General features: G+C 46.1%; 1 protein-coding gene across 4 annotated transcripts; it reads right to left on the bottom strand.

Annotated features, from left to right (window-relative positions):
- Positions 1–5625: 5625 nt before the first annotated feature.
- Positions 5626–22504, bottom strand: LOC108921144 (protein FAM107B-like). Of its 4 annotated transcripts, XM_018730466.2 has the most exons (5): positions 22381–22504; positions 17353–17439; positions 9692–9875; positions 6593–6749; positions 5626–5990 (listed from the first exon to the last, which is right to left on the bottom strand). In XM_018730466.2, exons 3-5 carry the CDS (start codon positions 9817–9819, stop codon positions 5871–5873), a joined length of 405 nt encoding a protein of 134 aa, XP_018585982.1. In that variant the 5' UTR covers positions 9820–9875; positions 17353–17439; positions 22381–22504; the 3' UTR covers positions 5626–5870. The 4 variants fall into 4 exon arrangements, with proteins under 4 accessions (XP_018585982.1, XP_018585981.1, XP_018585983.1 ...); XM_018730465.2 differs by lacking the exon at positions 17353–17439 and having other exon boundaries at positions 22381–22453; XM_018730467.2 differs by lacking the exons at positions 17353–17439; positions 22381–22504 and adding an exon at positions 17173–17276.
- Between the last annotated feature and the right edge of the window lie 3853 nt (positions 22505–26357).

Below are 26357 nucleotides of genomic sequence, written 5' to 3'. Positions count from 1 at the left end.
ACTCCTGTCAGGTTTGCTAGACAGGAATATATCTAAAGATTCAGTGCTGAGCTGCAATGTCTTTGGGCCTCATCTGCTCTCAGTGGCCTTAGTCCACTGCACTAGTGGTTTTCTTTGCTGCAGTTCTGTCAGTACTTCTTAAAATATGCTGGACGTACACCAAATCCCCGTCACAGCAGTGCCTCCGGCAAGAATCCTCCTCGCTACAAGTCTGATGACCGATGCTACCGGCCCCATGGCCACATGTAGTTTAAAAGGAACCGTACCTTTGCGAAAGCCACTCTTCTTAATGCTTAAAGATCTCACTAAACGGGCTGCAAACCATCACACCAATGGCAATGTAGTGTCCCCCCCATGACCCAGTCCCTAGGTGTGACCAAACTCATCTTTCATGTCTGCATCAATAGTTCAAGCCCTTTCCCTTGTGAGAGTCTGACCTGGTTCACATATGATAGCTAATAGAGCAGAGCCACATGGGGTAAATCGATGCGACTGGGCCACTCTTGTTAAATTTTACATTATGGTCACCTTTTTCCACTTAAAAAGAAGGCTCCCCTCCATTGTTTAGATCCCTAAATCTGCTAAGCGATTAAAAACCCAACAAAAAAAAGTGAAGTAGAATGAAGCTAGAAGGCATACCTGCACACAGGTATAGTATATAGAGTGGTAGCATATTGCACAACAAACCAAAGTCCTCAAAACTGCTCGAGTACATCATAACCTGATGGAACTGTGTCCTTAGTGTCCTGATCTGTGCCTCCTGCCGCACTAAACTGGACAGAACGTAGCCTGTATTTCATACTGCAAATGTGTAGGTCTCCACAAATATAAATGGTACGTTCAGGGACCGAGTGCGCTGTCCAGGTCATCCAGGTCACAATCTACTCGACGACACAGCTGCCACAACCGCAAAGCGCTGAAGAGTCTGTGCCGAAGCTGAACCCACCATACAATTAGGTTAATGTGAGCAGGGTGACCCCCACCTCATCTTGTGGAGGGTGGCACAGGCTCATTTTTCAGTTGTGGTAATGCAGCACAGTCTTCCCAGGGACCCCAGCACTCAGCAGTAGGAACTGCAGGATGGGGGGGGGGGGGGGGGGGGGAAGAGAGGAAAAAAGCTGCATGTATGGGTGGTTATTGTACTGTGACTCTTGGTTTTTAGAGATGCGATATCACAAATTGCACTTGAGGGTTCATCTGATTTCTTGTTATTTTTCTCCCCATAAATAAAAAGCCACAGCGCACTGCTCAAGCGCCCAGGTGAAGTTTGTGTACTAGTAGCGCGACACCGCTCTCTCTCGAGATATTCACAGGGCCTAAGGCCGGCTGGAAATTTCTGCGTTAAACCCCTCAAACGGTCACTGGTTCTAGTGTCAGTTTACTTGTTTTAATCCACCCTGGTTAGAATGAGCTGCAGAACTGTACACAGCACAAGTGGGCTATGTTCTGAAAGGAACACGTAACAATGTTTGAAGGGAGTGCAAGCTGTACATGGAATCACCCATTTGCGATGTGGGTAAACGGAGTAAAAGGGCTGCAGTAATACCACGCAGGAAAGTGCAAGACCGTGCAAAGTTAGGGCTTCAACCCTAGAGCTGTGAGGCATCTGCTGATCCAGAATACTGGTCACAATAAAAGATTACTACTATAAGCAATACATCACTTGTTCTATGACTTTTCTTTCAGTTCCTGGAATTTGAGACACAACTGGCAGTTTATAAGTCCCAGACATCCCTGCTGATGCGAAAGGGCAGGCTGTGCTAAACCCGGACCTGAACTACATAATGGAATAGAAGCAGGCAGCACAAAGAAAAAGAGCAGCGTCTTGCTAGACCACGTGGTCCAGAAGCTCCGCGGCGGAATTCCTAGGGACGTTGCGCCACCTTGAGGAGCACTGGGAAACTGCCACGTGCAGCTACTCGCGCCCACAAGTAACGGCAGGGCCGCTTGGCGACCGCAAAGAGCGAGGCAAGCGGCGCGGCGGAGCACCTCTTCTCCAGCCGTCCGGGTGGGGGGAAGAGAGAGACCCTACACTAGGGGTGGGCGGATCGATCCTAATATCGATACCAACGTTGGTATTGGCTCCATACTAGCCTGATGAGATCGATATTTAGTTTAACTGTCTCTCCTCTACGCTCAGTACATTGCTCCCGTTTCATCAAAGATTAGACAGATCTGTGTGTGCCTACGCCGTTCCTCCTCCCCTGCTCCACTGTGTTTTGTGGTCTTGCCATCACGTGACTCAGCGGCGCCAAGTGCAAGCAGACAGCTTTGGCTGCAGTGAGAGAGAGATGGCCGCATAGCAGAAAGAAAGGAGCGTCGTGTGGAGTTATTTTACGGCTGAATGAAAACACTGCAGACTGCGATGTGTGTAGGAAGGCTATTCGCTACTGTGGCAACACCACCAACTTCTACAAACATTAAAAAAAACACCAAACCCCCCCCCCCGAGCTGCAAAAGAAACAAAAAGGATGAGGGAAATCCTTCAGACCTCCGCTCCGGCAGTGCCGTCACTGAGACAGAAGTCACTGGCAGAGTCCTTTCAGAGAGGCAAAGAATATCTAGGTAGCTATAGTGGTGGAAGTATTTTAATAGATCTTCGGCATAGTTAATGCTAATTTTCAAAGTATAATTGGTCATCATACACGTTACTTTGGCAGACTGAATGGATGTTGTGGCGCGCAGCGCCGTGGGTTTGGACGGGGCGAAGGAGGACGCGGAGGAAACGTTCATGACGAACGATTTATTTGAACACCGACACAAGAGAAATGATGCTCAGTTCGAGGACCCCGTTTCCTCTAGGACAGGGGTATCCAAACTACGGCCCGCGGGCCAACTGCGGCCCGCGGGTCAGTTTTTATTGGCCCGCAGCAAATTCTGAAAATATAATTGAATATGGCCCGCACATGGCGCTTGAGCTCAACTCTGTTGCACTTCTCAGTTTCAACACTAGATGGAGCCAGTCACAGAAAAGGTGCTTCTCCACTAAACAAAATTAAGCAAAGAAAAATATTTACTTTTTTACTAAATATTTAATATTTAGCTTCTCTCCCTCCCTGACTTCTATCAGAGTTTGGATCATGCCAAGTTTCCTCTGATGAGACGCCACGCAAAAAGAATGATGAGCCTGTTCGGCTCAACATACATATGTGAACAAACATTTTCTCTGTTAAATCAGAACAAAAGCAGACTGAGATCCAGAATGACTGATAGCCATTTCTGTGAAGTCCTTCGTGTCTCAACCACCAAACTTTCTCCTGACATCCCAGCCATCCTTCAATCCAAAGGACAGCATCACTGCTCCCACTGAGAGCAATGTTCTTCACATTATAGGTGAGTTAGAAATACACACAGTAATCATGTGTCAATATGTCACCTCTTGTGTGTGGCCCGGGCCTTTGCTTATTTTTCTGTATTTGGCCCTCACCAAAAAAACTTTGGACACCCCTGCTCTAGGACCTGCGCTTAGAGCCAGCTTTCCCAGCCTGCCTAGCGCCCCAAAGATTTTCGTCATCACAGTGGCAGCCACCCCATTATTTTCTCTGTAAGTGCCCCCAGTGGTTACACACACTTAACATTTCCCATAATGCAACTATTTACATTGAACCAGTAACGCGGGTCGTTACAATATATACTATATCCAGACATTTAAAAAAAAAAAAAAAAAAAAAAAAAGAATGAGCACACTGAAACGTGTTATCTAAACTTATTGGAATTGAAAAAAATAAGTACCTCAAACCTGAAATATGAAAATGGCTAAGTATCTTTTTTGTGTTATCTGTGCAACTTCAGTTTGCAGTAAGTTTTTTTTTGTCTTAAAATCTGTCCTGGGTTTTAATATACAAATGACTAAATTACAGGCATGCCGAGAGCACAAATCACAAAATCTTTTAGTGGTCATGTCATGAAAAATGTATTCAGATTTAGTGCATTAATGATGCATTCACCTCATGAAGGAGGCACTGTTCTTCCCTACAGGAAAGAGTATGCAAGTTCAAGCTTCTAAAATTAAGAAGTAATCGGTATCAATATCGGCAATACTGGCCCTGTATTTACTTGGTATCGCCCACCCCTACCCTACACACGGTTTCATCACCTGTTGAACCTACGCAGTCACGGTCCTGCACGTAAAGCGGTCAGGAACTTGCGGGAGCTTCGCTACCTAAGTACGCCCTGGTTACCTGTCATACTTGCTCCACCCTATTTGTAATTCCAATAAAGTTCTTAGTTCCCCACAGCCCTGTCCCCATAACATTGTGGTGTGTCCTTAAATATATGTATATATGTATAATAAATACACAAAGAAGAAAATGATTTTTTCCCCAGGATGAATTAAATAAGCTACTTACAGCGATTTACTGAATAAGTGCCATCCGGTCTAGTTCAGCTCTTGGTTCATATGTCAGAGTTCCTGCACAACGTTCCACCCTCCACTTTACATCCCCAGGCTTGACATGGGTGCACGTGCTGCTGCCGCCGCATTCGAGTTCATTCCTCTGTTTACTGGCTGCTCTCTCCTTTCTCAGCAAACCCCTTTATGTAGGAAATCCTCAACTTATGACTTTGTACAACCCAGGCTTACAACAGCTGTCAAATTAACCTCACGCAGGCAGCCACGGGGCGGAAGCGGCCACATAGGTAAGGAGCACAGCACCGAGCAACAAAAAAAAAAAAAAAAATTTATAACCCAAAAAAAGAACCTCTTTCAGACAAGCACAAACCTACATTCTGAAACCCACATTCTTCCCAAACCACTGACTCTCTGCAGACTTCAGGCCAGCTGCCTTTAATTCGTACAAATGGTTAAGTGTTGTCATCTGGCTCTTATTATTCCATTAGGGCACAGCTGTGTCCCTGGGCGCTGTCCATCTTGAGACTCTTGCCTTCTGCTCTGGCTTCTACTGCCCACTAGCTCACACATATTACAGCTTTCTTTCAACTTTTATTTACCTCATTTGTCTATGATTACAAGATATGGCAGTGGAGGGATGCATGTCTTTCACTGAACTGTTTTAAGAAGTGTGTGTGAGTGACAGAGATAGTGTGTTCCACTGATGTATGGATGAGTGACCCAGTGTAAGTAGTGTATCTAGAAGTGTAAGTCACCACGGTGAATAAGGTGTGTGGGCTCATAACACTACATAGAGTTCACTGGAAGACGCTTTAGAAAAAAGCATCTGCTATATAAATGAATGTAAATGTAAGAAAGAGCCAACCCTAGTGGTGGAAGGTAACACAGAGTCAAATGTTTCAAGATAATTATAATTCAAATTTATTTAAAAAAAATAAAATACAGGTACACTCTCACACCAAAAGCTTTAGAATTATGTAAAATAGTGACAAAGGCAAGGGGGGAAAATGAAAGCAAAATAATGAAGAGGCACAGAGCGACTCATGACCAAACACCCCCCTCCCACGCATTGTGCTCAAAAATGATACTCACATAACCTTTGAACTTGTGAACACGTGAAAATCCACTCCAATATACACAAAAAATGAAGCACATAAACAGCAGCACTGATTTTGGCTTTGCAAATCTTTACAGTGAGGCTTCAAGAGTCTGTCCAGTGCTCATGGTTAAATTCATATATGAAACAAAAATCAGCTTTTGGTGGCTTTTTTTTTCTTTTTTTTTTTTTTGGAGGGAAGGACCCCCTTCCTTTTGTTGAGACGATTTTTCCACTGACAGCTGGTTCAGTGCTTGCTTGGATAGCAAGGTGGGACAGAAATACTGAGAGTCCCCCCAAGCTGCCGGGAGAACATGCGCCTAGAGAGTCTCTAGCTTGGCTGCTCATGGGTACACGTGGTGAGGAACACGGTGATATCCCATCAACGTCAGTGACGTGCGCTGCGCACACAGCCCTTGTCTCCTACTGACTGGCCCCCTGGAGCTCGGCCTCCTGCTTCGTGCGCCTCAGGTTGCTTTTCATCTTTACAAACTCGGGTGTGTTCTCCTGCTCCTCTTCATCCTTCTGCTGTTGCAGCTCAAGCTGGAGATAATACCCAGACGCACATGCACACACAAAGAGCCAATATATAATTAATATCATTTTATAAATTATTTTTAACTGCTACAAACAGGAAATTACATTCCTAACAACACAAAATAACAGGAACATTATCTTTATGACCCAATAATGGCATAATGGCGCCTGGGCTCTGCATCTGGATGTGGGTTCAAGTCCAACTCAGTCTGTGTGCAGTTTGCAAAGTTCTCTCCATGTTTGCATGCTTTTCCTCCAGGTGCTCTGGTTTCCTATCACTGTCCAAAGATGTGTGTTTCTGCTGACTGAACTGCTCATAGCATGTGTGTGTGTATCTTTGTGTATTACACTGCAGTATAGATGGGTCAATGACTGCAGGGAGTTTCGTGCTGCATTTCTCACAGCTAAATATTAATCATTGTCACAGGAGAAAAGCTAAATACACAAATGTAAACGTGTATGATGTGCAGGTTATACGATGTCCTAGACGTTCTCCTCGTCTGTATGATCTGCCATCACTGATGATATCGGCGTGCCCCAGGGCTGCCAGGCGACCTCTTACGGAGCCACCTTTCCCGTTACCCCGAAGGGCGTAATCCAAGGCACACCTGCTCCAGTTTCTGCTGGCGCTTCATCAGCTCGATCTCCAGGTCCGAGTGCTTCTTGTGGGCCTCCTGCTCCTCCATCTGCTGCCGAAGGACCTGGTCCCGTTTCCTCTTCTCCAGCACCTTCTGTAGCTCGGGCTTGTTCTGGGGTGCCAGGCCCCTAGGAAAGAAATACTAATTCGTTCCTTGTAAAGGTGATAAAATGTCTCGTAAGTGGAAGTGGGGCTACTGAATGAAACACCTGGTAAAGTCAAGTCCTCGTAACTCGACTGGGCGTATCTCAGGGTACGACCGCACATATTATAATGGTGAAAGACTTGCTGTTCCCTGCTCAGCATCACAAGGAAAAAAAAAAAAAAAAAGACTATAAAGGTACAGCCCTCACTTTTACAACTGTCTTTCATTACAAAAGCATCAGCAGCAAGAAGGGCAGCTGCAGCCCCCTCAAACTTTTCCACCCTGGATTTTCACTGGTTTCTTTCGCAGCGTCACTAATTCCGATATTCATCTCAGCACATAAATGAAAGCCAGAAAGTGGCGCCTATATCCCGTTACGCAACTCTGCCATGATGCACCGCGTTCGTGAAGAAAGATGGAACATGCCAAAAAGCCCGTGTGTGGGCTCCAAGGCTGTGTTGTACCGCCTGCCATTACCACTGTGGCGTGAGGATGAAATACACTCCGAGTGGCAGTTACGACTAGCAGCAGGCATAGAGAAAGGGGACAAAATGTAGTTGCGCAACTCAGTGCATAACCTTTCTGTTTATGATGTCCTATGACAGATGTCACTGCTATCAAACGCAGTCACGCACTTTGCTTTGCTGCTGGACAATCAGCCAAGTGTGCTTTTTGCTCAAGTGTGCTAATGGAACCGTTTTTCAAAAAAAAATCCATAAATAACATGCATCAAAGTCATCCAACCTGTGGCTTTTCTTTTCATGACAAACTTCCTCTCAATGAAGACAGTCAGAAAATTGCATTTATTATTCCCATCATTTCTCCAATCAGTCAATTTTCTTTATTAGTGTATAATTTATGGGTAAACAAAGTTCAGCTTCCTTCAGATCTCTGCTCACAAGACCCCATTCTGGTTATGCAGCTCACATCCCCCACAGGTCCCTCTCTGGTCCGCTATTGCGCCCTCTTGATGGAGGAAGGACAAATAAAACAGGAATACAGCTGTTAATACTTTCATGGCCTTGATAGTGTTCAGGAAACCATGAATAAAGATGGTGAACAGCAGCATCTTGGATAAGTGCTTTCCAGCTCATCAGATGTGCAATGAAATTCAGGCTGAGTACCTTGCTCAGCTACGAACCAACACGAATGAGCAGCACAACAGAACGGACTGTCCCCCCCATCAAGCGATGAAACCGTTGGCTGCGGATGGTGCGGCAGGGGGTGGACAGCATCAGTGGGAAAAGCACCTCGGGAGCAGGGTAAAAGCCTGGCTCTCTCTTACATAAGAACCGCGAGTCCAGTCAGCAAAGGGTTAAATATTCCCCGCGGCATCTCTGCCGACTGCCACCCGCCCCCATCTGTGGCTCTATGGCTGATCTGATATGAGGGAGCGTTCTGCATGCCAAAGGAATGGGGCGACTACGTAATCTGCCTTATGTAACGTCTCACTGGCCCCCTCCACTCGCCGTATAATCTTCCCTAGGAAGCAGATGCACCCCCCAAGCTCAGCCCACAGTGACTTTCTCCCAGCTAACGCACCATCACATATTTGGATACTCGGAGAGAGTGTCTTTGGGATTATTTCATCTTGACTCACGGGGTAAAACTGTGATGTAATACCTGACTGCTGCATTTAAATATAGCAGCATGACGGTGCAGGCAGCGAGGAGACGACGACGGAGACAGGGACAGCGTGTTCGCCGGCACAGGGTACCGCCAGAGCCCCAAAACATCCAAATACCTGAATGAAGTGTGAACTGGGAGAAGGAAAGCAATACAGATCCTAATAATGTGGATCTTACTGAATCACACGATGAGGTACAGTTAGGTAAATGAAGGCTATAGGTCACATTTAAATAGATGAGCAATAAGAAAATTAAAGAGCAGTGCATGTCACGATCTCTCGCAGCCGCTTGGTGCAATTTTCAAACGCGGTTTCAGTTTAACGCCGGACTCAATGTCGAGACCACGACCGGATGTGACAGAATGTACAAGTGACAAGTGATGAGAAGTGGTATAAATTACACCAAACATGTGTAAAACTGATTATCAGCAGAGAGAATAACAGAGGTTGAGTGCGTACGTGTGAACTGGGAAGTAGAAGGTGAGTAATACGGATCCGTCGCATCTCCAGGCAAGACATTGAAATGATATCGTGAGCACAGCACAGGCGGCCATGGCCCCATCAGCTGTGTTGTTTCATTAACAAAACGGGGATCTGAAGCCATTTGAATGTAAGCGTGCTGATGCGTGACTGACGGCTCTCCCCATTGCACAAGGTGTGACGCAGCGCTGTTGTGCGTGCGGGTCGAGAAGCTGGTCTAGATTCTTCTGCAGGCTCTTACGTAAGCAGCAGTTATATGAGGTACAGAGGAGCAAGGCGCCTGTTTTTGCTGGGGGAAAATACCAGCTTTACAGACAATGGGAATGGGAGGTGGACAGGAGGCGGTGGTGTAACATCTGCCTTACGTAATCCTCCCAATTTGACTGGCACCGCTTTCATCTGCAAATTAAAGATAAATGTCATCTAGATTGACTGGCCTCCCTCCCGTGTCCAACGTGTTGGGTGGTTACCAAGGAAACAGCTTTTCTTAGTGCTTATGGCACCTCACAACCAACCAACAGGTTGGAAGAGGGATTTCTTTACTTTTAAAGAATGTCAGTACAGAAATTAAACTTCTTTTAATGCAGCCAATGCCAATTATGATGAGTCACTCAAGTAACCGATGACCATAAATAGTTTTCTCTATCAAGGGCCTCCTCTACCACTCGTTGAAAGGATGCTTGATTAACTGTTTTACGTTGGGGAAAAATATAATACAGCTTTTGTGTTCACACAAGTTACTACGGAGAAGAAATTGCTGGTGTGCAGAGGAATGGACCCGGGTGGGAACACATTGGCCAGAGTGGCGCAGCGAGTACCTTCTCTGGTTCATTAAGAGCTCCCTGTGGAGATCCTGGTGGTTACGAGATGTCTTCACTGGGTTTACTAGCTTTTTGGGCTTGATGAGCTCATCGCAATCCTCGTTGATGTAGTCCGGCTCTGCCATGATGCTGCGCACCCTGGGCTGTCCCTCCGTGAGGTCGCCCTGCTCCAGGAACGGATCTGGAGGAGCACAAATAGATCTCGTTAACATGACGTTTCCGCCCATTATGACAGACAAACAGCAGGGAAGGTCTTGGCCTTATTTTCGCTGATAAGCTCTTCGATATATGAGCTCCGGTAATACAAAGCACCCCCCCATGATGGAGAAGGAGACAAAAAGAAGGGGGGAGGAGGGAAACACTGCCAAGCCAAAAACAGTATTGGCCCTTTTCGGTTCTAACAGCACATGAATGAAACCTGAGAAAGAAACAGCGACACCAGCATTGTGTTTATGTCACGTCCTTGGCGTGGGACATAATATGTACTCATGGGTGTGCAAAAAGTAACTGTCTTCTCACGGCAGCACCTTTAGCTGCAACGACCGCAACTATACACTTCCTTGACCAGAGCGTGTCGCATCGCCCTGGAGGAACTCCGGCTCACTCTTTCAGCTCAACAACATCCGCAGGCAGCGCCGCACAACATCAGAGCAGCACTCCAACCCCAGCTGTACTCGACGTACCAAAAGGCACCTCCATAAGCTTAACAGCAGAGGCAATACATCTGCCCACATGAACATCACAAGAATCACCATCCCCCCCCCCCCCCATAAAATAAAAGCAATGATTTTTACACAGCAAAGGATGAAGATGAACAGATGACCAGCAGTTGTAAACCCATGAGGTCAAACTGAAGGGGAGGTAGATCACTCAAAATAATGCTTTCTAAACATGAAACCATCCCAAGTACTTCCTGATAAACCCCAGAACCAGGCAGTCTTAATAACGCCATAAATTTCCTCCTAATAATATATTTCCAGAAACTTTATCATGCTGTGAAAGTGGATTAGTAGGGTAATAAAGCTGTTCACCAGAATGGAGAGAAGTGGGGTGTTTGTGTCACGCTGTAATTCAGTGCGAGGAACACAAGTGGGAACGATCGAAGTGATCATAGCACAGCGTCATAAAGTCTGTGTGAGCACGGAGGGCAGCAAGCAAACACTGAGAATGGATTTATAAATAGATTTTAATAGAGGAACAGACAGAAAGAACAGTTCAAACCACCACGACGCTGTGTGAGATGAACACCTCAATTACATAAGATGATGTTGTGCACAGAGGGCTCGTTCTAAACAGTTACCACTTAGTCATAAATAAAAATAAACGAAAGGTCATCGACACGTTCCGTTCCTTTGTCCCAACGATGTATCTCACTATGTCACAATTTCAACTTTGATCAAACTTTCCTCTTTTACATGGTAAGTCATATTTTCTGAATAGTTCTTTTGGAACTTCTTAAAAGGTGCTGCTTGATCTCATATATGAAATATTGGAGCCCTTAGCCCTCGTACTGTACTGCATTATGTACGTGCACATATGTGGAGTCCCTGGACATACTGTTCCCGTCTCTGGGTTGTTGTGACCAAGTGCTGTTCTGTTTTTTTTTTTTTTTTTTTTTTAAAAAAAAAAAAAAATTTTTTAAATTAATATTGCTCAATAACAGAATTAATTTTCTTATAAAACAGTATTAACAGAGGTGCTACTATTAATACTAACACCACCACTACTACAACCTATTTACTTCTACCAGTAGTAGCAACGATAATAATGATGATGATAACAACAACAACAACAACGATAAGGTAGGGGTGCTGTCTCACCTTGCAGGAAGGGAAACACGGGGTACCTCAGCATGGTTGCCATGATCGCGGACACACGGATGAAGAACACACACGGAGCGTTCCTTTGAGCGGCTCCCCGACACTCGTCCACGGTGCTTCTGCAGCTCAGCGCGTCTGCAGGGACACCTCACCGAGCAGCACGCCGTGGGAACTGAGAGCAGGGCGCCCCTCAGCGGCCGCACACGCTGACTAACCGCATCCGTCCGCATGCGCGCACGCACACACGCACAGCATTCCTACCGGTAATAAAATGTTCCACCTTTCTGCAACCTTTTAAATTAAAAGAAAACCCATGAAATACACAGAGGAGCTTTGTTTGTATGACAAAAAAAAAGATGATAAAACCTGGATACACGTTATATATCCAAAAGGCACTTGTAGTTATAAATCAAATGCTGCTGTGATTTAACTGCTTCTGCAGCCCAATCTGTGCCCAAAGAGATGGTTTAAAGAAGAGCGACTGCTGAGTCACCAGAACATGTTAAAACATGTAAAATTAACACTCCAGAATTAAACATTATCTGTTTTTCTTTGATTCAGGCTTGTAGTTACACTTTTTCCGTGTTACTCTGTGTCTTACCATATTCTGTATGTCTCTCTGACCCACCGCTGAAGTTAAAATTAAGAAATAAAACAAAATAAAACTAAAGCCCATCTCCTCCTGCTGACAAAGCAGCTCTGCAACAAGGATGTCTTAGTAAAATAATAATGTCAATGTAAAGAATTTTTTTGTAATTAAATTTACATTTCCTGATGTATGAAAGTCTGTCCTTATATTTATACATTCTCCTTGGTGTTTATTTTAATAAGGCTTTCCCCCAGTTTTTGTGCTTCGCAAATAAAATAATGAATAAAAATAAAAGTTTGTTTGGAAAAAAAAAATTCTCCAGCTCATCATCGTTCACATAGTGTTCTCTTCCCCATGTTCATACCGTTCATATTTCGAGTTTCTCGGCAGAAAGATTCAATTCTTCCACCATGTCTGGGAGTTTTCTAGAACCCGGGGGCAGAAATAGCAGCAGCCAGACGGATATGCACACATGGCAAAAATGTACAAGGTCATATAAACTGTGAAATTACCACAATTTCCCCTTTAACTAAAGCTCAAAAGTCACATTTCTGTGATTTAAACTCGCATTCCTGCATTGCACTCATGGTATTCCTTCTGCTCGAGAAAAAAAAAAAAAAAAAAAAAAAAAATTATACAGTATGCAGTACATAGTAAATGCACAATTACAGAAACGCATACTTATTTATGACATTAAACACATACCATAAATAAGCACATATTTATTATACTGTACAGGAGTGTCTCTAAATGTAATTATTCTAGATGTCCACCAGAGGTTAGTATTTACACTGACTTTTCACTGCCTGCCCACACACGCACATGCACAAATTGGTGAAAGAACACCCCAAAACACACTTTAACCAACCAAACCGAGCAAGTAAAACTAACATTTAGAACATCTGGGTCCAAAGTGCTCATGGAGCGTCTGATTACATGTAACCGTGTCACACCCCGTGCAACAACATTACCCACTACTTTACTGTAATAAAACAACAGTCTGGCACCAGGGTAAGTGAAGTGAGGCAACCAAGTGTAACTGGATCCCATCAGGTTTTGCCACATGTGACCAGCCCTGGAGAATGGTGCATGCTGGGAACCCTGCAGGAAAGTATTTTACCCAGGACCCCCTGTGCAGTCTGGGAGTGTTTAGACCCATTAAGCAGTCAGCATGTTGTTCCTGTTCCCTCCAGCGAGTGGAAAGTTCACAAGACCTTCAAAGCGGCTCAGGCTCCCGCCCCAGACGGGCTCTCAGTCGGCCTCCCGAGTCGAGACGGCTGCCAGACATGGACCGGGAAGGAAGCCGAGGCCCCAAAACGCGGCCCGCTGCGATCACACAACAACCTTCCTGCCATCGTTCTCCTCATTAAAGATCCAGCTAAACGAAAGGGTAAAGTACTGTAAAGAGCTCAGTATATCGCAGTGGCACGGTGGCGGTGCGCAGGTCCGAATCTGGCTCGGTCTGTGGGATGCTTGCATGCTCGCCCCTTCTCTGTGGTGTTTCCTCAGGATGTTCTGGTTTCCTCCCACACTCCAAAGACATGCAGTTTAGGTTAACTACTGAACACTCCCCCCCTGCCCAGTGATTGTGAGATATACTCTGTATCCCTGCGACCTTGTGCAGGACAAGTCAGCAACGAATGTGTGTGAGTGAACTTAGTATATAAAGAGCACTAAGTCACTTGGGGGAAAAAGCATCAACGAGATGAGTGAAGGAGGAAACTGAAAAGACGAGGAAGGTGATGAAGATCGTCAGTGACCCAAGATTGGGGAGGGAGGACAGTGTACAGGGAATGGAAGTAACAGTAACATTACATTAACACACAGCCTCATGTCAGACATCCTTTGAACAAAGCGTGCCCCTTAACCGCTGCGAAATACACTCACCGGCCACTTTGTTAGGTACACCTGTTAAACTGCTCGTTAACGCAAATATCTAATCAGCCAATCACATGGCAGCATCTCAATGCATTTAAGCATGTAGACATGGTCAAGACAATCTGCTGAAGTTCAAACTGAGCATCAGAATGGGGAAGAAAGGTGATTAAGTTACTTTGAACATAGCATGATTGTTGGTGCCAGACGGGCTGGTCTGAGTACTTCAGAAACTGCTGATCTCCTGGGATTTTCACGCACAACCATCTCTAGGGTTTACAGAGAATGGTCAGAAAAAGCGAAAATATCCAGTGAGCGGCAGTTCTGTGGGCAAAAACGCCGTGCTGATGCCAGAGGAGAATGGCCAGACTGGTTTGAGCTAGTAGAAAGGCAACAGTAAATCAAATAACCACTCGTTACAACCAAGATACGCAAAAGAGCATCTCTGAACGCACAACATGTCGAACCTTGAAGCAGATGGGCTACAGCAGCACAAGACCACACTGGGTGCCACTGCTGTCAGCTAAGAACAGGAAACTGAGGCTACAATTCGCAGGGGCTCACCAAAATTGGACAAAAGAAGATTGGAGAAATGTTGCCTGGTCTGATGAGTCTCGATTTCTGCTGCGACATTCAGATGGTAGGGTCAGAATTTGACGTAAACATGAAAGCATGGATCCATCGTGCCTTGTATCAACGGTTCAGGCTGGTGATGGTGTAATGGTGTGGGGGATATTTTCTTGGCACACTTTGGGCCCCTTAGTACCAACTGAGCATCATTTAAACACCACAGCCTGAGTACTGTTGCTTACCATGTCCATCCCTTTATGACCACAGTGTACTTACTATCTTTTGATGGCTACTTCCAGCAGGATAACGTGCCATATCACAAAGCTCAAATCATCTCAAACTGGTTTCTTGAACATGACAATAAGTTCATTATACTCAAATGGCCTCCACAGTCATCAGATCACAATCCAACAGAGCACCTTTGGGATGTGGTGGAACGGGAGATTTGCATCACGGATGTGCGGCCGACAAATCTGCGGCAACTGCGTGATGCTATCATGTCAATATGGACCAAAATCTCTGAGGAATGTTTCCAGCACCTTGTTCAATTTATGCCACAAAGAATTAAGGCAGTTCTGAAGGCAAAAGGGGGTCCAACCTGGTACTAACAAGTGTACCTAATAAAGTGGCCAGTGAGCGTACACGCACACTGGTTTTTAATAATGCCGCGTTATTCTTTAGTACAACGGCATTTCCACCCAGTAACACAGTAATTTTATGTCCATAACAAGTACTTTGCTCAAAGGTACTGCAGCTAGAGGTGGGATTCAAACCTGGGACCTTCGGGTACAACTGGGGATCAGCTCACATTTCAGGCACCAGTCATGAAGAATCTCCAACTTTTTTCCCTCACTAATTTCACTATCATTGTCTGTACAAACCCAGTCTTTTTTCCAATAAGAAATAAAGAAACTATGGTAACACACAAACACACTCTGAGTTGCTGGGTCTCAACCCCACTAGTACAACCAAATCACACTGAATCCCCACCACCACCTCTCGCTTTCATTTCATCACAAGAAGAAAAAAAAAAAAAAAGAAAAAAAAAGTGAATTTATACTGTGACACACATCATAAAATCAACAAACATGCAGAATGTGTGAAAACTGTGTGCTTGTCCCACCACTGGCAACCCAGATGTGTCAAGAGTATATTCACTGTAGTAACCGCCAGCGATGACGCTTCAGGGTTTCGCACCAGAGACGAGGTGAAACACGAGCTCATCCCCGATGGGGCTCCACTCAACATACACTTCCTGAGTGGGCTCACCCTGCGTCGCAGCCCCTTATCGGCCCCGCCCTCTCCGTAACCTTCGCCCGTCAACGAAGGCGCGAAGACGGCAGTAAATCTGCACTTCCACTGACTGACTGCATCTCCCAGAGCAACCTCCACACACACAATCCCACATCTAGCGATAACAAAGATAAAGGTCAAGACTCTGGGGATTCAGGCTTCAGAGGGAGTCTGTGTGTGTGTGTGTGTGTGTGTGTGTGTGAGAGAGAGAGAGAGAGAGAGAGATGCCACAACGGAAGGCAGAACTGCCCTCCCCAACCCTCCCCCCATGTTTTTAACCTCAGCCCACAACACCCACGTTTCACCGACATGCCAAATAACATTTCTCTGAAAGCAGTGTCAAGCTTTATTTACATCACATTTACATCTAATCAATTACCTGATGCTTTTGCCCCAAATCAAAGCACCTGGGTAATTTTCGCTGGAGCGATTCAGGGTAAGTACCTTGATCAATTGCAAGAGGTGCGATTCAAACCTGGTTGAACCTTTGAGTCGAAAGGTGAGAGATGTAACCATTACGCCCCCCGCTGTCCCTGCATTACAACTGCAAGATACACTGGAAAATAAGACCTCAAAAGGACCAAACCGACTGCAGCTGTTTCAATGAGAAGAAGAGCATGAGATCCCTCAGGGGCTGGTTAGTGAGGCTAACTACTACTGAACAGTTATTTATAATCGTAATGGTTAGAGCTGCTGCATTTGGAGCCAAAGGTTACAGGTTTGAATTCCACCTCCAGCCGTCGTACCCTTGAGCAAAGTACCTACCCTAAATTGCTCCAGTAAAAGTCACCCAGCTGTATAAAAGGGTAAATAATTGTGGGTAGTTTGACATTTTAAGCCACTTTTGAGAAAAGTGTCAGATAAATGAATCGGTGTAAAATACAGTTAGACTGCAGCAACACTGTCAATACAGGTCAATCTATTACACCATCGGACCTCCTGGATCCAAAGATGCAATAAACAGTATAAAAATAATAACATGAAAGGAACTCGCTTGCATAACCCCCCTGCTCCACGTTCTCATGTGACAAGGGGTGGAGCACCCATGTGGGTTGGGGGGGGCTTCCCTGTGATGAACATCTTTGTTCATTTCTGGTAAAAACAAAAACCGCTCCCGATACCGAAATGATATGTCACCAAAATAAACCTTTGCACATGGTGGTGCATTATAAAAAGTTTCTAATCGGGCGTGTGTTGCCACGGAAACTGACGGAAACCCACGTGGCTCCAATCCAAACTGATTCAGAGGCTAAACACTCCAGCTGGTGAGCGATACAGCCCTGAGCAGTGAGAGCGCTATGCCTGAAAACATCATTAATGCAGAAAATTACCTGTTTTGAAGGTGACAGCAGAGTATTTTGCCCAAAGTGACACACAAGGTCCTGAAGGTGTGTGGAAAAACAAGGCTGTCCCAATGCAACTTGGATCCTTACTGACATTATTGAGCTTCGCTTGCTTGTTTATCGAAGCACATGTTTGCTCAGGTCTGTAATTATTAACACTCAACGTACCTGGAGCGTCGCTGTTTGACAGGACGGTCACAGGAGGGGGAGGAGCTCTCGACAGGGAAGGCCTCAGCTTTGGGGAAGATCCACAAGCTGTGAGAAAAGCTCGGGTTCACAACTGCATTTTCAAATACACATGGCATTAATTCATAAGTCACATGGTCACAATTTGACTTGTAAGTCAAAAACACCCTTATACTTTAGTGTATCAGCCACAAGGATATATAAATAATTCACATGCATGAACGCTATGTTGTATAAGAGCTCTTTGCTATTTTTTTCCCCTAATTTCATACAGTTTTAAATAATACTGACAGAATATTAATATAAATACAGTATTGTGTTGAAATTATGTTTTCTTACCGCACTTTTATATTCACTTTCATGTCTAAATGTGATCGTACAGCAGATGGAACGGTCGCTGTTAGATGTTATGACCAAAAAAAAAAAAAAAAGTGAAAAACAATACGATTAGGTAGATGGGACAGTCGTCGTAGTCCCCATCTGGGCTGCGGTCCACACACCTGCCCCAATACAGCTGAGTGCTCCTCCTCGCACCCTAGGCTTCAGGCAGGTCGGCTACGCGTCAAATTATCACGGTTTTTAGCCAAGAGCAGAAATCACAAGCGTTAAGCAGAGAACACCCAAATGAGCCCAACTGCAGAGACGCGCACACACACCTATTTACTGCACTTTCCTCATTTGCATAGAAAGAAGAATCCAGTCCTTGTTTTAGAAGAAAGAGCAGAAGGTGTGGACCCATAACTCCCTCATGAGAAACCTTTGATTTTAAGTTTAACAATATGTTCTGGGATTTTAGTGGGAGCAGCCCCTTCCTCCATGAGTCAACATCTGTACTGGGGGGTTCTTGTTTCCCAGCACTGAAGCTTTAATCCCCCCCCCCAAGCTGGGAGTGGAGTGGTTCAGACCCAAACATTTGGTACCTCGCACCAGTCATCCCAATACCCTAACAAGTCTTCCTATGATTCAGAGGAGGAGGTCCTCAACTGACAGATGAGAGAAGCTGGATGTTAAAAGGTCACCAGAAGCCGCAAAATATTCCCCAGGTATTAAAGATAACATCTCCTCTCTGTGAAATGAGCACGACTGGAGATGTAATAAATTCAACAACACCGCCTGCAGAACACAGTCGGTTCCAAGAGTCTGTATATGTAAAAATATTGGAAATACTATGAGAAAGAAGACGACAACTAACGATTGCTCTTCGTGGTCATTTATCAGTCAAGCAATACAAATCCATCTCAATAACCTAGGTGCACCTATAGTGCAAATATTACCAGGCTGATTCAACAGCCGTTGCATACGTTCAGGGATTAAATCAAATGCCCTCCTTGACCTTCCAGCTGTGACCAACACAACCTGACAGCTTCACGTTTGATAGGCCGTTCCCAAAAGAGTTAGCGTGGTATGGAAGGAGAGCCGTAGGACCGGGGGTCCACTGAGGAAACCCATGTGAACAAGCAACGAAGGCGTCGACCTGGAAACCCCTCAGAGTCATGTTGGTATGAAAATGAAAATTAGTGTGTTATGTAACTAACACCAGAAGACTGAGAAGGACAATGTCCTGCAGGCTCTTTGAAGTGGAGTGACTGCGAGGCAAACGGTAAAGCTATAAAGTGCCCTGGTGGGGGGCTTGTGACGCCTCATGTAAATCATTCCACTATGACAGGTCTCACCGCCTTAGACGGGGACTTGCATGAGCCAGTGGAACAACGGTCCTACAGGTACCGTACCCTCAACTTACACCTGCTTCCAGTCCCATCACTCCCACCCCCTCTGCTCCAAAGGCCGCCTATGCCACAAAGGGGCAAAGATGAGCATAGCAGTCAGGCTGGGACACCCAGCTGGGGTGTCCACTCTCATTTTACAGAACGTTTTGGCATCTCGGAACTTCTGTCACGAGCTGGACCATCAATGCTCAAAATATTCAAACCAGAGATCAGACTCATGTATTAAAAAGGATATTTTCTACACAAGATCAAATGTTTCACAAGGAAATTAATAATGTCACTTAACGTGTTAGAATTCACCCTGGAATAGGTCTTGTTAAACTGGGTAAGGAGCTCAACGTCCCCTGGGAAGCCCTGCAACATCATCCTGTGAAGATGAAGACCACCCTCACACTTCCTCTCTGGTGGCAATGCAAGGAGCACGTTGAGTGCAGGACCAGCCTAACACCACCTTCCAGAGCCTTCAGGAAGACCAGGACTGGATAGTAACTGATCCCACAAACGACCAGGAGCACACGGAACAGGTGTGGGAAGCCGAGTCCCCCCGGGAGAAGAATTACCCTTAGCAGGGGACCACAAACCGCTTCTATACTGGACCTTTCTGTATTAATGGGGATTGTGATCTTCACTGCAACCGGTGGCCATAGGTTCGAATGCTGTCTCCTGCTGTAGCACCCTTAAGAGAGCTCTTCACACTGAATGGCTCCGGAAAAAAAAAAGGCACAGCTTTACAAACGGGCAAATCAGTGTAGGTAGCGCCACACCGCAAGTCACTTTGAAGAAGAAAAAATGTAAATCCTGTCCAATTTTGTGAGTGTCAGAAATTAAAGATGTCTAACAATTTGTTACCGAACCGCATCACATCTGTGTGGCGCAGCACAACCATGGCCATCACCGGAAAACAACACACAGAAGCGTGAAGCTTTGAATGCTGGACAGACAGACGGTGTTCAGCGACGAAACGGAGGAAGACAAAACTGAAGGGAGACGCCGAAGCTCACAGGTGACGACGGCAGAAACGGGAACAAGAGGAGCGCAACGACACAGGGCCGGCCGGTCGGCCTCACGCTACTGGAGCGGGAGCAGAGTGTAATAACCAACACTCTCCTTGTGCATCAACACCTCGGCTCAGCCTCGGGAGCTGGGGCAGAACGGCCACCCGCGTCACAACTTGCGCGGACCTCCGTCACGGCACAGCCGTCATCGTTGCTTTCGATTAGGTTGCTCAAGGTACGCGCCGCATCGCAAGGACACACAAAAGTGCGCCGTGGCCACGGGCCAACCCGATATAGCTGACAAGCTCAATGCTGAGCGCTGCCGGATTGAAACCCAACACTCGGCGCCACGCAGGCTTTGCCCCAAAATATTTTCTGATAGCCCCTAGGAGTGTTAACCCAAGAAAAGTGATTGCAAGGAACCTTTGACCCACGTGTTGAAATCGGGGAGACTACCCACCTCGATTTCACTGTGAACGGCAGAAGGGTGTGACCAAGGCGCGCACGTAAGGACTGACACCGATACTCTGCTTTGACAAAGGGTTGGACTCGACTGTTTGATATGAGAGGAAGTCATCTGACTTCAGTGATAATGGGGGGGGGGGGGCAAAGCTGTCATCACAGAATGGAAAACACCGTTCTGACAGCCGCCACACACGGAGGTAACGGATGACTCCTTAAACGCATTTTTCCAACACTGAGCCAACAGCCAATCCACCTTGAGTGTCATTTAACCGAATTACATCACACTGATGACATTCAGCCCCGAGTTATGACGTTTCCCGTTCTCCGTCACATCGGACCCTGAATGCATTCAAACAAATTTCTTAAAATCAACCCCCGGGAATTTTCAGTAGGAATGTCCATTTGTGGGCAATGTTCCGATGAGGAACTTAAAAATTCAGTCAGCGAGGAAGTCCACACAAGCAGAGCAAGATGCACACTGGAGCACGGCGGTAAAGGATGCGTCTGTGAACATTCCGGTAAGACGCATCAGGGCAAAAATCGGTCTGCGAAGCACGGTAAAAATCGCTCGCCTGCCCATCAACCCTCAGCAGCGAGTTTGTGTGTGTGTGTGTGTGTGTGTGTGTGTGGTGAGCAAAGACACAACTGGGCACTCCGCACCACTGGTTCACACAGCAATCACATGTTAAACTGTGCAGTAAATACCGGAATGTGCGTCTCTATCAACTCCCTTCTGTCCTCATCAGTCATCATCCCAAAAAGGGACCTCTCCTGTCCCCTTAACCACCCCATGTCGCCGTAGTAGAAGTTCCACTTTCCAATTCGGTGTGGGAAAGAGCGGCAAACCTTGATGTGGTCACACTGCTGGGTCACAGAGGAGAGGACCAGCATGGTAAAACTAGAGCAGAAACAGCATTAACACCCACACTTTTGAAAATCATTTTAAATCATACAACACTGCAACTTAACTAGCACAAAAAAAGATTTTTTTTAAACATTGTTTACAGCATTATTATAGAAACCTTGTATTTCCAGTTACCTCAACGAGTTTGAACAAGTCTTCACACACGTGCAACACACGCGTCCCATGTGACAGGCCACCGGAGCGGCGTCTGATCCTCTCTCTCTCTCTCACACACACACACACAAGCCCGTTAACCGCGGTAAAGTACCAAGTACCGCGCGTGTTTCGTCAATCATGACAACGAAATCATGTGTCCGACCGACGACGGCCGGCGGCGCACGAGGAACACGTTAAAAAACCCGCCACAAAGTTCGGGTATCGCCGTGCACGAGCCTGGACACGGTGACAGGACGGGAGCGACATCACTCACGCGAGTCGTCCGAAAATGGGCCTCGAGACGCGTTTTTATTCTTTTCGCTGACGTGACAACGAGAACAATTTAAAAGAAAAAATAAAAAAAAAAAAAAAAACCGAGCACATACACACACGTGACACAGGAGACTGAGGAGAGTAACCCGCGGATAATTTCCAGCTCAGTTGTGTTTAGATCACATAACTTAACTGACACAGCACCGCCGGGTCACATACTACATTAACGATTAACTTGGAAAAAAAAAATTAAAACACAATGAGTGACCAACTTTGCCTGTAGTAAGGCCGAAAACTAAAGGCGTCTCGCGGCGACAAGCTGCTCCATCATCCATCCGTCTGCGCTTTACGAAGTGGAGCCCAACTTAGACTTAGTTTGTTTCGCCCCCGCGCAGTGTGTGGTAAAGTACCACGCCGCTGCGCCCAGTTCTCTCAGCACGGCTCCGCACCTGGACCCCCCGGGAAGAATCGACGGAATGTCGCGCGGTACCTTCAAGTGCGCCGTAAACGCCGCGCAGAGTCGCTCCGCCGAAGGGAACGAGTGCGAGTCTGCGCGCGGTTCTCCGTCCCGCGGCGGGAGGGTCTCGCAGGTCCCGGCGCGCGAGCGGCGCGAGCGGCTCCGCCCACCGCGTGTCTCGCCCAGTGAGACGCGTTAGAGTGCGACGTTGCGCAAAGTTCCGTTCGCGGGTCTCGTGGGCGCAGCCCTGTGGTGAAGGGCGGTTGGCCTCTTTGTACTAGTTTATAAAGTATAGTAGTTATAAAATATTGTACCGTGCAGCCTGTAGGCCTAATGCTGGCTACAGCTCGTACTATAGTGGTTAGAACTATTGCCTCTGGACCCCAAGGTTGCAGGTTTGAATCCCCCCCCTGTTGCGCTAGTAAAATTACCCAGATGTATAAAAGGGTGAATAACTATAAGTACCTTACATTGAAATGATATCACTCGTGTGTGTCCTCCTGACCCGAGTCTGGCATTTGAAACTCTTTACTCTTATTGGTCTCACCCGGTCATCATGCTGTGGTTACATCTGGCAGAACGTGCGGCAGATGAACAAAATGTGAATAAAATGCAGAATACTGCATGAAAGTGGTGATCTTCAATTTGATGTGTTTCCATGTGAAGGTTTTCACAAAGCCTCACAGCAAACAGATGAAAGACAATATTTCTGATAGACAGAAGTTGTACATGGGTTAGATTTGACGGAACACGACCTGAGAGTTATCAGATCCAGTTCCCTACCTGTTTGAAGATGGAGCAATAACTGGCATGTGAGTGAAAAGTCACGCGTTTGAGATTGAAAGGTTGTTGGTTCAAGCACCAAACCTGGCCCGCCCAGGTGAAGCACTATCTTTCCCATTCCTCCCAACGATCATTGATACTTCTGGATTTGCAACTCTTGACTTCCCCTTTCACATGAGTTCTGGTAGAACAAGCTTACAGAATACACTGGCTCATCAATTAATGAAAACAACTGGATCTGTTCATAAATCTAACCAGTACATCGCACTCACTTCCATTAACTGCTTCACCTTGAAAGGGTCACAGCGGTGCGGAGGCCATCCTGGAACCACGGGGCACCAGGGATACGCCTGGATGAGAAGCCAGCCCATCACAGCGTAGCCACACACACAGTACAGGCAATTTAGAGCCACCGGCCAACCTGAAACACACATCCTTGGGAGGAAAGCCGCACCGACACAGGAGGAACATGCAAACCCCACACGGACTGAGCTGGATTCAAACCCATGTCCATACAGCCTATCACACTAAAGCTCTATCCATTGCACCACATTGCTCCCCTGTATCATACTCCATAAGAGCTCAATACTACAGTCACCCTTTGATTTATGCACAAGCTTGGTTCTGTAAAAAAGAAACTTTGATGAGGTCATATTGAAATGTTGTTCTAAGAGGCATTTAGTATTTTTTCAGCTTTCCCCAAGTGATCATCCAAAAGCACAGCTCCTGAGTTCCTGAATTTCTTCCAGGATTATACAGTGTGAAGGGGGGGGATAAGATGAGCAGCTATGGATAATGAACAAGCAAATGGGTGAAGCAAATACAAATGAAAATAAATAAAAGAAAAAAAGGTAACTTTGTACATTTGTAACTTGGATGTTTGTAACAGGAAGACCCAGCGTACTCTTTGTCAGCCAAATTAATCCCTCCCTATATTTCTGCATATTTTCTCTTAGTAAAATTATCAAGATTTTTAGTTCCTTGACAAGCTGTTCTGCCCTTGCTATAAAGCATAACATCTGATAAACTGCTTCTACTTTTGGTCAGAAATATCAAAAACAGGAAGAAAACCACCCATGTCATCTCTCAAGTCGTTTCATGTGGTTTCAGCCTTGGAAATACTGATAAATCTTCAGTCCGACTGGTACGACACACAGTCTTTATGTTACGAGTTCCACGCATCTACACGCGTTTCGTTCAGTTTATCTCGAAAGGGACTCATTTATAATTTCTCCATATCTAAGCCATTCTTAAGAAAATGTATTTTCCATCAATGTGTTGACTTTAAAAGAGGGAAACGTTTTTATGAAGGTCATTTTCACGAGAACGCAAAACGTTGGTGATGAAAAGCCGGAGGAGCTTGCGCAGCGGATGCTCTCTGGGTGCTCCGCTCCAGTACGACACAGTCGGGATAAAGCTGAGGCCCAACGCAGGGGTAAATCCAGGCCCCTCGCTCGTCCGGCCAGTCCACAGCTCTCTTACGAAACACGCGCGCTTCGAAAACCACGGAACATCAAGTTCACTTCTCATCAGCTCTTTCCATCTTGTACAGAATTAAACATATTTTTGCAACAACACACAGCCCCATACGGTGCTTACTGGAAGTGTGTGAACCCTTCAGGGATTCTCATTATGCTTGTACAAAATGGTTAAAATAAACTTATAAAATCAATTGTTAAAAATGTTAAATGTATAAAATGAACAAATGACCATGATTTACACCCCTGATTCCACTTACCCGCTTGGTGTAACCGATGCAACTTGTGCTTCACTTATTTTTACACCTGCAAAACTTGTGTGTTTCTACTACACACACAATTTCCTCTAAAGCAACACATGGAATTGGTCATTACACGCATATTGTGTCACACGAGAAGCACTGATTCTCATTAAATAACCATTTTGTGGTAAAACTAAGGGACATAAGGGCTTGACACTTTCAAGCAGCGCTGCACACACTCCACATACATATAATATTATGTTATGTTTGTGTGTGTGTATTCACAGTGAGTTTGCGTTGGGGAAAAAGTGCGTGTGGGTTCTCTGCGGTCCGTCAATCACACACGGTGCGTCTGTGTTATTTCTAACGCAGCTTGTGTTTAATTGGACCGCAACACACAGATGCTGGTCAGATCCAGTGTGTCGGACAGAAAACAGCAGGGCAGAAACCGCTGCTGGGTCAGGAAGCAAAGCCAGCGGTGATGTACTTGGGGAGGAGTACGAAGGCCCCCCCCCCCCCGAGAGCATCCCGGCTCTGAGTCACAGCTTCGCAGCTGTGTTGAGGCAAGGCGGTAAGACCACGGAACTGTGTTGGATGTCAGCCGCAAAACCGCGAAGCCTCCGCCCCCCTGGTCTGGAAGAAACAGGTGTGCAGCGGAGGGTGAACTGCCGAGAATCAGGGCGAGCGCCACGGAAACTGTCAACAAGCATGACGTCATCGGCGACCTATAAGCAGCGGTCGTGCTTTTGTCATCTCAATTGAGGGCAAACGCATTTCGATTGTTTTTGTTGTTCTTGAAACTCTCACATTTGGTTCTCATTTTCAGAGTCCAGCGAATTCCATTTTAAGGTGTATTGTCTGTAAAGGTGCTATCGACAGTTCGGTGCATTTTGGCGTTTAGGCCGTCAGGCACTTTCACTCCAAAATGTGCAAGAAGGGGGTAAATGGCAATTGAATTACATCGATTAACATGATGCACTTTAAACTACTCTAATGCTAAAGGCCATGGGTGATGGAGAAGCAGAAAGAAACTTGCTTAGACAATGCCAGGTAATTGTGGAATTTTTCCATTGTCAACAACCACTTGTCCCGAGCAGGATCACGGCAAGCCGGAGCCTTCCCGGCAACATCGGGCGTAAAGCTGACGGGGGAGTTCCCTGGATGGGACACCAGTCCACTGCAAGGCACCAAGCAGGACTCGAACCTCAGGCCCACCAAGCAGTAAGGCACTAGACAAACCTGCTGTGCCACCCACCTCTTTTGGAATTTTTTTTTTGAAATTATTATTATGATTGTAATTTTCAGTTGTATTACGTTTCTGTGGGGGGTCTGGTGGCGCAGTGGGTTTGGCCTGTGCCTGGTCTCTGGTGGGTCCGGGGTTCGAGTCCCACTTAGGGTGCCTTGCGATGGCTTAGCATCCCGTCTTGGGTGTGTCCCGTCCCCCTCTAGCCTTGCACCCTGTGTTGCCTGGTTAGGCTCCGGATTGCCACCACCCTGCTTGGAACAA

The sequence above is a fragment of the Scleropages formosus genome, chromosome 5 (genome assembly GCF_900964775.1).
Source record: "Scleropages formosus chromosome 5, fSclFor1.1, whole genome shotgun sequence".
Lineage (NCBI taxonomy): Eukaryota > Metazoa > Chordata > Actinopteri > Osteoglossiformes > Osteoglossidae > Scleropages > Scleropages formosus.
The sequence above is the reverse complement of the archived record's forward strand: the minus strand, read 5'-3'. Positions and strand labels throughout refer to the sequence as shown.